This window comes from Ovis aries, chromosome 22, assembly GCF_016772045.2.
Source record: "Ovis aries strain OAR_USU_Benz2616 breed Rambouillet chromosome 22, ARS-UI_Ramb_v3.0, whole genome shotgun sequence".
Lineage (NCBI taxonomy): Eukaryota > Metazoa > Chordata > Mammalia > Artiodactyla > Bovidae > Ovis > Ovis aries.
The window spans coordinates 27,100,515-27,113,383 of record NC_056075.1 but is presented as its reverse complement, the minus strand read 5'-3'; the positions used below and the strand labels follow the sequence as shown (position 1 = coordinate 27,113,383).

The following is a 12,869-nucleotide window of genomic DNA, read 5'->3' as shown; positions in this document are numbered from 1 at the left end:
AATATCTATTATGTTAGAGCTCAGGCTCTATTTTATTCATTTATACATATGAATATAAAGTGTTTGAAGCAAAACTCCTCCATGGCTCTCAGTTTGATGTAGGGGGCTGGGTGCTTTTACACTGGGAAAGACAAAAATAACTCTAGCACACTGTTATAGGGTTTATATTTTAAAAAAGAAATATTTGTGGTAGGAAGAGAAAAATTTTCCTGGTGTAACTGGGGACTAGGGAATGGAGGAAGTGACATTTCAGATGTGCCTTAGAATAAGAGTCAAGGAAGACGAGGTGAACCTGGAAAACAGCCTTTCATGCTGGAGAGAAAAGCACACAGAGGCTCACAGAGGCTAAGGAAGGGCAAGAGACACTTTCAGAAGTGGCACGTCTTCCCCTATAGCAGGAGGTGACAGCAGAAGCGAGATGCACCTAGGGTACCACACTGAGTCCTGAATGTTTTCACCATTTACATTTTCCCACATGGATTTGATGGTGGAGCTGAGGGGCTCAAAGGAGGCAAAAGGAGACCGGTTTTAAGGCATGTTACCACCTTCCACTTGGAAATGAAACAAATAAATGAAAGTTGTGCAAGTCCTGATAAAATTATAGACAATCCCAAGGTTAATTAATCTTGTTGAATGAAAGTCTTACGAGATGGAGTATGATGGCCCATATTACTTATGTAACAGAATAATTATTTTCTATTTAATATGGCTCACTGCAAGATAAGACTAAGTAATATGTGCCTCCAAGGCATTTTAAATAGACTTGTCGTTTACTTACATTTGTGGCATCCAGTACACATCAGAAAGCAAATGCACCTGCATTTCCCCCTCAAACTGGTTCAAATACACAGAGAATGGTCACCCTGCGCTGTTCTGTCCACTACATTTGTTGGGTCACATGGTCTGTTCATAGGATAGTAGTAGATAGTTCTGCACATTTCAAATAAAAGTATTAATTAGATCGGTTTGCCATGTAGATCACTGTTCAAGTCATCCAGCTAAAGCAGCTTGCCTGGCATCTGCCGGCTAAGTCTTGAAAGTTTAATATACTGTCAGTGAGATTGTTGCATATGACATGTGTGGGACTTATTTGCAAATCTGAGATAATAACACACAATATCCTTGCCAGAGTTAAGCCTGGCCTCCATCAAATAAAGGTTTCATTATCAGCTTTATTTGAAGTGGAAATTTTACTGTCAGGCTCTATCTATAAATACAGTAGATGTATCCCAAGGATCGTGGCTTTAAAGTCCTGTGGATGTTAGTATAATAGTTTGTGGGGCTCAGCTGAGTTTCTCTGGGGCATGTGGGGTTTCATTAATGTTGATATTTCTCCATCATTTAGGTCTGTGATGGGGTCGAACAAGGATCCGGACCTTGTGCATCTAGAGGCCAGAACTGTGGATGGTCGTAAGTAAAGGCACTTTTCCGTGATGCTCATAGTAATAATTTGTTTTCTGGATCTGCCATGAATTACATCTGTGTTAAGGGAAATCACAGTGGCACTAATCTAAGTCATTTGGACCTGAGGACTTTTTTTGTTTAGTAATCTAGAGTTGTCTTGATAATTGTCTACAACTCTCATCCAATCAGGGGGTTTTTCTTTGCAGGTGATGAGAAAATCCCCAAATCCCTTATTGCTAAAGTAAACATGTATTATTATTGTGTTCAGTTCAGTTCAGTCGCTCAGTTGTGTCCAACTCTTTGTGACCCCATGGACTGCAGTACGTCAGGCTTCCCTGTCCATCACCAACTTTCGGAGCTTACTCAAACTCATGTCCATAGAGTTGGTGATGCCACCCAACCATCTCATCCTCTGTCATCCCCTTGTTACTGCTGCTCTTCTGATGTGATTTTTTCTACCAGTTTCCTTGTTTTGTCAGATATCATCCAGGCAATGCCTCACGGTCTAGTGGGAGATTCACAGAATACTTGGTTTGTAGGAAAGAATCGAGCAGCAGAAGGGAAAAGTCAGTTGGTAGCTCTGAACGCCCCTGGTTAGATTGGCTGAGTGAAGGATTGCGTTTCCTGACTTTAGCACTCGATGTGGAGGGAGTTGAAGATTCACAATCCAAACACATGTCTGTATGGCTCACAAGTTCACTCTCTTGTGTGACCTTGAAAGTCTTTATGCCTCTGTTTCTTCACCGTAAATTGAAGAAGTTAATAACAGTGATTCCTTCGGTAGCTAATATTTACTGAGTACTTGCCCTATACTAAGAATCTTGCTAAGGGATTTCTATACTTTAACACAACTATCTTCACAACTTATATGTGGTTCCCATTTTATGGATGAAGCAATCAAGGCATAGGAAGTTTAAGTAATATGGTTAAATGACGTGGATTTCCTTCCCCTTCTTTGGTCCTAAGGATCTCCAGAAGGGCTGAGCATTTCCAAGGGTTCTACTAGGCCCAAGATGGGTGCTGCAGGTGAAAGAGTAAGGGGGAACTATAGAGAAGAAAAAAAGGATGAGAGAGAAAAGGCAAGTGAAAAGGAAGAGGTCTCCAGTGTAGAGAAGAGGAAGAGAATGGATTCTCCAGTCACCATGGAGCCGGAAGGCTGGTAGAGGTTGTCCAGCACTGAGCAGAGGGCTATAATCCAATTTTGGAGATCTTCCCTCCTTCAAAACTACCCCTCACAGTTCACAGACACTACCATCACTGACACTGAGCCTGTCTACATGCCGTCCACTCTTCTGATGCAAAGGTAGATGATACCCATGGCTTACCAGCTCACAGCTGAAAGCAGCTGGTCACCGCAGCATCCACACTCTCCAGAAACCACACCTCCTCCATCACTGTGCACTCACAGGGAGATCATTTCATCTCCAGAGGTTTCTTTCCCTGTGTAATGGATGAATATATATCCTTTGGCTGAATAGTTGGGGGACAGATTAGGGTCCAAGCTGACCATCTCCTTTCTCCTTATAAACTCAGGAAGGGCTGTGATATATAATGTGCCCAGATTGTACCTGACACAGAATAACCTCAGCAATTTAGAGCTGCTTCCTCTCCTCTTTTAAAGTGGCCTCTCTCTGGTGGTGACCAGAGCTGAATGTTACCTTGGATTCCAAGGTTCAGTTTTCAGTACACAGTAGCCAGAGTTGCCTTTTCTGAGGTCAGAAGTTACAGTGTCATCTGTCCGTTTTCTCTGTCTCATTTCACTCTGGGCCCTCCTAACCTGGGGGTCTGTGGGTTTGCTTTTAATTCTTAGACCTGCAAGGTCTATCTCCCTATAAGGCTCCAATACCTGGTGTTTCCTCTCCTTGAAATTCATTTTGTCCCTCTTCCCTGACCAGTTCAGTATAACTCATCACTGGGAATCATCCAGGTATCCAGTTAAACATCCATTTTTTTAAAATAACTTTTAATTCTGAAATAATTTTAAACTCACATGAAGCGAAAGTTCGTCAGTCATGTCTGACTCTTTGCAACCGCATAGACTGTAGCCCTCCAGGCTCCTCTGTCCATGGAATTCTCCAGGCAAGAATACCGGAGTGGTAATACCAGAGCCTTTCCCTTCTCCAGGGGATCTTCCTGACCCAGGGATTGAACCTAGGTCTCCTGAATTGCAGGCAGATTCTTAACCATCTGAGCCAAAAGGGAAGCCCCTTAGACTCACATAGATGTTACACACACACACAACACACACACACACACACACACACACACACACACACACACAAATAGTAGAGTTCCCTCAAGTCCTCCACCCAGCTTCCTCCAATGATAACATCTAATATAACCACAGAATTATATCAAACCAGAGAAAGCATCCCTGGTTTCTTAAGACTTCTTAAGGAAGTCTTTCTTGAACTTCTAATCTAAATTTGTTTATTTTGTGTTTGCTTTCATCCAACTCCATTATTTATCTTTCTGGTGCTCATCTTAGCTTGAAATTACACATTCCATTTACATGGTTATTTGATAACTTTTCCTCTCCACCAGCCTGTAAGTAAGTTCTGTGAGTGCAGGAATCAAGCATACCTTTGCTTGATAGTGCGTCTCCAGCACATTCCACAGGGGCTCCATGTAGAGAGAGCTTACTGGATAACGAATACGTAGTTGACCAATTTTCAGTCAACTGGCTACCTAAACTCACTTACAGGTTTTATGAAAAATCTAGTGCCCTGCGTCTCAAACTTGAGCATGCATACAACCCACCTAGGGATCTTGTTAAAAATGTGGATTCTGATTCAGTAAGGGCCCAAGAGTCTGCAGGTGAAGCTGCTGCCAATGGTCTGTAGAACATGCTTAAAGTAACAAAGTCTCACAATGAAAAACTAATGAAAGAGCTTTAGGGTCTGTCTCCCATGACCACACTCCTTGTTTAGAAAGCTCTGAATGAAATTGGTAGCATCCCAGTTTGCTTCTGTTTTCCAGCTTTGGGGGATTCGGCTGCTTTCTGGCTTGTGGCATCTAATGCTCTCACCCTGCATCCTAAAAGCAACAAGACAGTCACTTTCCCTGATTGGCACGTTTTCTCTCACCCAGCAACATTCCTGTGCTCCTTGCAGGCATGGAGGCTGATAATGCCAAACTGTCCTCTCAGGCTCAGCTTTCACAAGGCATGAAATACATCAGTTCTAATTTTATTTATTTATTGTACTTTTTTTTTTTTGCAAAGGCAGCATCTTCAGAAACTATCCAAGAGTGAAAATTAAATATAGGGGTTTAATTTGAAACGTTATCCCTATCAAAACAAAAGAGGAGAAAAAAACACAAAACCTACCATTGAAATAAAGGATATAAGCATAACACCTGACCTGACTCAGTGTAAAAAGGATTTTTTTTTTTTTTTGGTATCATCTTCCCTCTGTCTGTCTGTGTCTCTCCGAGAGAGTCAGTAACCATGGCTTCAGATCAAAGAAATAGAGAGGAGGAGGAAAGAAAGAGAGAAAACAGAGAGGTCCAAGTAGCAAACTGTTAGTAAAAATAACTGAGCGTGTATTTATCAGAATCAGACTCCAGGCTAGTCGGTTACTCCCAGAAATCCAGAATCTATGTTATCTCTCTCTCCGCATTCTGGGATTGGGTTTCCTCTTTTGTTTCTCCATCCTTTCTCACTGTTTAGTATATGAAACCCATCATTTGTATTCGAGGTCATACATCTAGGAGAACATATGCCCAAGTAATACAATTTTTAAAAGGTTTGTAGCAAGTTGTTTTTTTCTGATTTTAATGGGTTTAGGAATTTTGTCACCAATTCACTGAAACATGTGACACACAACGAAATCCCTCCTTATTTTGCTCATCACCTTGGGATGGATGGCAAATGCTTATTTGAGCTTGCTGTTGGAAGTTTAGTTTTAGTCTCATTTCAGATCTCCCTAGATTACATTTTATAATTAATTTCTGTTTCAATTGAAATCTCCATATTTGAGGGGAGATGAGCTCTGGAAAGCCTTTGTTCTATGAGGGTCTTTGGCCGACATAGATGTTTCTTGCTGACTATGCTCTGAAATCTGGATGTTTTGTAGTTTACACCCGTGACAAGGATGTTATTCTTTCTTGTACTACCTCTCTGCCTTGGGAGGCAAGCTGGAGAGAGCAACCTCAATTACAGTCAATCATGGGTTGTATTATTGGAAAATTCTGAACGTATTTATTGTACTTGGCATTTGTTACTGGCCCTTGCATTCAACTGTGGACAAACTGATATATTGTCATCCTGGAAACAAAGATTTTACTGTTTAAATACTATGTGTGTGTGTGTGGGGGGGGGAGAGAATGTGTACACACATATGGATGGCATGTACCTAATACATTAAAACTGCTACCCAGAATATGAAAATTGTACAAAGGAAACATACATTCTATTGATTTACCTAATATAGATATGTGTGTGTGTAAATGTAATGTATATAATGAGAAAATGTTGACCAAACTGTTAGATTGAAATCTTGAAAGGTCACATCTTATTTAATCTTGGTTCTGTGTATAAAGCATAGCTCAGAGCATGGTACATTTAACATATATTGACTTAATGAAAATCTCCTTGTCACTGTATGGGCAGGTTTTCATAAAGAAGGGGCTGTAACCACAGGGTGTCTAGTCCCATAGGTCTAATGGATGAGATGAGCATGAGAAACTCACAGCTTCCTGAAATCCTGTGCCACGTTGTATGTATGCATAATCTGGGGGAAAAGAGCAAAACTTTTATCACAATTCTTTGCACGATAATTATCCATGGGCCTATAGTCTTATATTTGTGCTTGTCTATAGACATTATCTTGTCAGAGAACCTGCAATACCAAGTTTGAGCTTTCTTGCTTCTCCATTTTATTTCTGGAATGAAAGACCTGGCCAGTGACCTGAATGTTTTCTGTACCCATGATGATCCATGCCAGCAGGGACAGGGGATGGGGGACAATTACTGGTCTCCTTGTCTATTTACATGAGTCACTAACCTTGTAACAGCTTGCCATAGGACTAATCTTCACTGAGGAAAAACAAGCTTAGCCCTTTACTAAACTGTAAAAATGACTGCCCCCAAACTCTGAAATGAAACTCAAACCAGTATCTTATAAGCTGAGATAAAAATCAAAGGAAACTCCCAACTTTGTATAACCACTATCCCACTAATTCCAGCTATAGGTGAGAACTGGATATCTCATTTCAACTTTTTTGTTTTCCACCCCTCCGATCAAATTTCCATATTGAATGTCTTGCATGTCAACACCTGGATCAGGGACCCCTGCTGAGACACTGTGGGAAGTTGACAGAGACCTCAGTTCTCATCAGTCCCCAGTGTATTAGCAATGAAGTGGTTTGAGGTTATACTATAAGCGTCAATCACTTTTATACCAACAGAAGTAGCAACACTGACAATAACAAGGAGAAGCAGTACTCCACTGTATCAAGTGAAAAGTAGGTCCACTTTCTGACTGTCATTCCCATTCCCTAAAGTTGGTATTTTTAAAAAAGTATGTCTTCTATTGTTGTTGGAAATTTAGTTTTAGTCTCATTTCAGATCTCCCTAGGTTATATTTTCTAATTAATTTCTGTTGTAATTGAAATCTCCATATTTGAGGGGAGATGAGCTCTGGAAAACTTTTGCTCTATGAGGGTCTGTGACTGACATAGACATTTCTTGCTGACTGTGCTCTGAAATCTGGATTTCATATTTTTTTTGACTTATACAGAGAAATGTATGTGTATACATACATACACACTCACAAATATTCATTTTATAAAACTCTTATGCCAAATTTGGTCTGGGCAAATTCAATAGCAAGTTAAAAATCTTTCCATATACTATATATACGTTTAACAGTCCTGAATATTCACTGGAAGGATGGATGCTGAAGCTGAAACTCCAATACTTTGGCCACCTGATGCGAAGAACTGACTCATTTGAAAAGACCCTGATGCTGGGAAAGATTGAGGGCAGGAGGAGAAGCAGATGACAGAGGATAAGATGGTTGGATGACATCACCGACCCAATAGACATGAGTTTGAGTAAACTCTGGGAGTTGGCGATGGACAGGGAGGCCTGGCGTGCTGCAGTCCATGGGAGTGCAAAGATTCGGACACAACTGAGCGACTGAACTGAACTGAACTGACTGAGCCACTTAATGACTAATCACGACATAGGAACTCCATTATACAATCAACTATAATTTTGTTAATCACTATCCCTGATGACTCAGATGGTTAGGAATCTGCCTGCAATGCAGGAGACCTGGTTTCCGTCCCTGGGTCAGGAAGATCCCATGGAGAAGGGAATGGCTAGCCATTCCAGTATTCTTGCCTGGATAATTCCAGGGACAGTGGAGCCTGGAAGGCTACAGTCCATGGGGTCTCAAAGAGTCAGTCATGACTGAGTGACTAACACTTCCCCACATCTCTAATAGACATATAGATGTTTGGCTATTTCAAACAATGTTGATACATACATGTACACACATGTTACTTACTTGGTTGGTAAGCATTCAGACAAGTGTAGGGAGCAAGCACTGCTCAAAGAAAAATTACCAAAGGGAAATTCTTAGGCCTGAGAGTGCATACATTTTTAATTTTCATAGACATTGTCACAATACCCTCTGAAACAGCTGCATCATTGCATACTCTCTGAATATGAGAATGCCTGTGTTTACAAGCCCTCAGTAGTCCAGGAAATTATGAAAGATGTTTTAAATATAGCCCGTCTGATGAGCAAAAATGTGGCATATCCGTATTGTTTCTGTTTGCATTTATTTAATTAAGAGTGAGGTATTATATTTACCTAATTATTTGCATTTCCTTTTCAATGACCCTTCCCAAGGTATCAGATCTTTTTAATGTTCTTTCTAGAGAAGATCAAAATTTTTGCATTTTATTCAAATCTAAAAAATACCAAACTTGCTACCAGAGTCCCAACAATACTGGTACACCAATTGGCATTAATAGACCCCATGTTTCATAGCCTTCTTTTACCTTCTTCTTAAAAAGTTAATCTATTAATCACTTTTAGGCTTTTAGGGTAGGGCTGGGGAGTAGGTTAGAAGTTTCCACTAATGGTCAGCTTTATATACTGATAGCTCTCCATCAGTGGAGCCGAATCCGGCCTCTATATCCTGATACTGAATTAAATCTTAGAAACAAGAGTTTGGGGCCTAGTAGAAAAGAATAGATAGCTGTGTTGCTTTGCAGGCAAAAGGGGCCACAACAAGCTAATGCCCTCAAAATTGTATGTCCTCACCTGGAGGCGGGTAGTGAATAGTTTTATAGTAATGCTTCCAAGAGGGTGTGGCCATGATCAGCAGGTGGACATTCTTCTGATTGGTTTGGTGGTAAGGTAAGTGGGAGTCAGCATCATCAACCATCTAGTTCCAATGGGTCTGGGGTCTGTGTGCTTGTGGGCAGCATACAGTTAGTTTCTCCCACCTGGTGAGGGTTTCAGTATCTGCAAGACAGCTGGAAGATATTGTTTTGCATATCAGTTGAGGAACCTTCCCTCAGGAACCTTCCCTGAGGCTGCACTATTGTTTCTAGACTGTTCATCTCCAGTCTCAGCATCCCCCGCCCTTCCTTAATTAGCAACTGTTTGAACCTCCTGTTGGAACTCAGTGGAGGTCTTGGAGACTGAAAGAAGCCTGTTTCCAGTAATCCAGAGATGGGGGACATAGAAGGCTTTTGTGCCCAGGAGCCCCACAGGGTCCTTCTTGGTTTCCTCACTTCCCAATAGATTTACCAAATGCTTTCTTACCTCTCCTTCCTTATCCTCAAATCAAGCTTCCAGGCTTAGCGAGTTCAATGGTACCTACCACTTTGACCCTATTTTTCATATTGCAAAAGTCTGTTGATTTCAAAGACTATTGATGTCAACTTGGCCTCTCTGATTTGTCAGCCTAAGGACAGCCCTGAAAACCAACCAGAAAAGCATGAAATAAGATAACACGGGCCTCCCCACACAGCAGTGAAAAGCCTGGCAGTGACAGTGCAGTCACAGGCTCAGCTGGGCAGCTTTCAAATTGGGTCCTTTGTATCCATTATGTGCCACTTCCCCTGCCTCCTGGGTGCCCACCCATGTGTGAGGAGGTCTGTGCCCTCAACTCCCAGCCTGAGGAGGAGAACACAGATGTACACGAGAGAAATTTGTCATCTCCAGATGGTGTGTGTGTGTGTGTATGTGTGTGTGTGTGTGTGTGTGTGTGTGTGTGTGTGTGTATGTTCCAAGAAAATGTTACTAATGGATACTGAAATGTGAATTTCACATCATTTTCACAGGTCGTGAAATGTTATCCTTCTTAGGATTTTTTTCAACCGTTTAAAAATGTGAAAGCCATCCTTGGTTCAAGCATCACACGAAAATAGATGACAAGCTGTATTTGGATGGACCAGAGTTATGTCAGCCTCTGAACTACATGGTTGCAAACACAGTTAAAGCCCAAAGTGCCTGTTCCCGAAATGTATCCTCTGATAACCCCAACTAACCATTCTCCTTAAATGGGTATCTATCGCTCCTAAATCCACATTAGTCACTCAGTTGTGTCCGACTCTTTGCAATGGTATGGACTGTAGCCCACCAAACTCACGTACTATTATCTTATGTGTAATATTGATTTCTATATTTCACACTTCATAGAAGTGGTGCCATGGCTTGTATACCCTTCCACCTTATTGCCTGGTACTTTGATTGGTGCTCTGTCCATGGTGCTGAATGGAGCTCCAGTGCAATTTTTTTTCACTGCTGTATTTCTTTACACTGTGTGATGATTCTGCTTATGTTATTCATTCCTATGATAGTGAATAGGAATTTAGGTTGCTGCCTGCTAATTCCTTTCTTTGCATGTCTCATCTCTTTCCACCTTCACCTTGACCTTGTTAGATCTCCAAATCTTAACTCTAGGACAAAGGACTGGATTTCTACTGGGTCTTCAAGCTCCTCCAAGACTCAGCAACACCAGTTCCTAAAACATACAATTTCTAAGAGTTTGAGAAATTTCTTGTGTTTCTGATTCCCAATTTAAAGCAAAACCAAAAGGTACATTGTAAAGGTCTTGCCATTTTTTTCATACCACCACTCTTCCTTTGCCCCATATGTTCTTAAGCAGCCAGGATGCCAGGGCTGTGCATTATACTCCTACTATTTGTCTGTTGCTGTTGCTCTAGATACTTTTTGGCTACACTACTTACAGCAACTGTTGGGAATAGGTCCTCCCTCCTTTCTTTCCCTCGCACCTTTTTCCCACTTTCATTTTTATTCTCTTTCTTTCCTTTAATTATTTTCCTCATTGTAACTATGAGGAAAATGAGGTTTGCAGTGATTACATATTTTTGATTATATATTTTTGCCAATGCTGCAGGGCCAAAATTTGAAGCCAGGTCTGTTTTATTCCAGAGCTGTTTATTATTCATTTGAAAGGCATTGTTGGACATTGGTGGTATGCCAGGTGCCCTTCTAGGCATGAATGAGGGGGGATAAGGGATGTTCCAAAGGCCCCACTCTCATCAAGCTTACCTTCCAGTTAGGGGAGACAGGTTATGAGCATATGCATACTGCTAGATGGTGATAAGTTCTAGAAAGTGAAAAGCAAAGTCTATAAAGAGGGGCTGGTTGGAGAGGGGGAGCTGTCAAAGAAAGAATGTTTGATAAGGTGGCATTTGGTATTTCAGCTAAGTCTTTATGTAAGTAAGGGAGAGCGGTGGGTCTGCCACATGGACGAGCATTGTAGACAGTGGAACAGCATGTGTGAAGGATTTGGCCTATGGACATGCAGGAATAGCAGGGAGGCAGGGTGGCTGGAATACAGAAAAGACAAAATGTGTCATATCTTTCTATTTATTCCACTGCAGAAGGCAGGGATTGTGCCTACTGATCTTTCAGTTCAGTTCAGTCACTCAGTCGAGTCCAGCTCTTTGTGATCCCATGGACTGCAGAACACCAGGCTTCCCTGTCCATCACCAGTTCCTGGAGCTTGCTCAAACTTATGTCCATCAAGTCAGTGATGCCGTCCAGCCATCTCATCCTCTGTCGTCCCCTTCTCTTGCCTTCAATCTTTCCCAGCATCAGGGTCTTTTTTAATGAGTCAGTTCTTCATATTAAGTAGCCAAAGTATTGGAACTTAAGCTTCAGCATCAGTCCTTCCAATGAATATTCAGGACTGTTTTCTTTTAGGATTGATTGGTTTGATCTCCTTGCAGTCCAAGGGACTCTCAGGAGTCTTCTCCAACACCCAGTTCAAAATCATCAGCTCTTTGGCACTCGGCTTTGTAATGGTCCAACTCTCACATCCATACATGACTACGGTGAAAAACCATAGCTTTAACTAGATGGACCTTTTGTTGGTAAAGTAATGTCTCTGCTTCTTAAAATACTGTCTAGGCTCGTCATAGCTTTTCTTCCAAGGAGCAAGTGTCTTGTAATTTCATGGCTGCAGTCACCATCTGCAGTGATTTTGGAGCCCAAGAAAATAAAATCTGTCACTGTTTCCATTGTTTCCTCATCTATTTGCCATGAAGTGATGGGCCTGGATGCCATGGTGTTAGTTTTTTTGCATGCTGAGTTTTAAGCCAGTTTTTTAAACCTTCTCTTTCACTTTCATCAAGAGGCTCTTTAGTTCATCTTTGCTTTCTGCCATAAGGGTGGTGCCATGTGCGTATCTGAGGTTATTGATGTTTCTCACGGCAGTTTTAATTCCAGCTTGTGCTTCATCCAGTCTGGCATTTTGCATGATGCACTCTGCCTACAAGTTAAATCATCAAGGTGAAAGTATACAGCCTTGACATACTCCTTTCTCAATTTGGAACCAGTCCGTTGTTCCATCTCTGGTTCTTTCCGTTGCTTCTTGACCTGCAGCTTTCTCATGAGGCAGGTTAAGGTGGTCTGGTATTCCCATCTCTTGAAGAATTTTCCACAGTTTGTTGTGATCTACATAGTCAAAGGCTTTAACATAGTCAATGAAACAGAACTAGATGTTTTTCTGTTGATTTTTATTAAACATTTATCATGTACCAAGCATGATATTCAGTATTGAGTATGATGAAAATAGCAAGTTAGTATAGACATGGTGGATTGAATATACCCACATGTTTCATCGGCCATTCCTTGAACCTGCCCTCTGTCCTCATATAACACATGAACACATGTAATGAGTAGTATACACCCATCCCCCAGAAACTCTGGAGAAGCCATGCTGTGTATTTTCTCTCCCATGTGCAAAGATGCTTTCATTTCTTTCTCCCTCCCCTCCCTCCTTCCCTCCATTTCCCACTTTCACTCCTATTTTCTTTCTTTCTTAGTATTTGTCCATTTTGCTGTCTCTGCCTCTCCCTCTCCCACCCCACCCACTTCATTGTAAATTCAGTTTGGAAAATTACTGGAATGAGCTTGCCCCTGGGTTTTTCATGGCTGGGTGAACCTTATGGATAGCTTAATTTCTTTT

At 41.4% G+C, this 12,869-nt stretch overlaps 1 protein-coding gene across 5 annotated transcripts in view; it reads left to right on the top strand.

The window, feature by feature from the left end:
• Positions 1-12,869, top strand: part of SORCS1 (sortilin related VPS10 domain containing receptor 1) — a 580,387-nt gene that overhangs the window by 421,791 nt on the left and 145,727 nt on the right. For all 5 annotated transcript variants that reach the window (XM_042238470.2, XM_042238466.2, XM_042238468.2 and 2 more), the window contains exon 6: positions 1,346-1,410. In XM_042238470.2, coding sequence (XP_042094404.1) covers positions 1,346-1,410 — 65 coding nt within the window. The remainder of the gene's footprint in view (positions 1-1,345; positions 1,411-12,869) is intronic.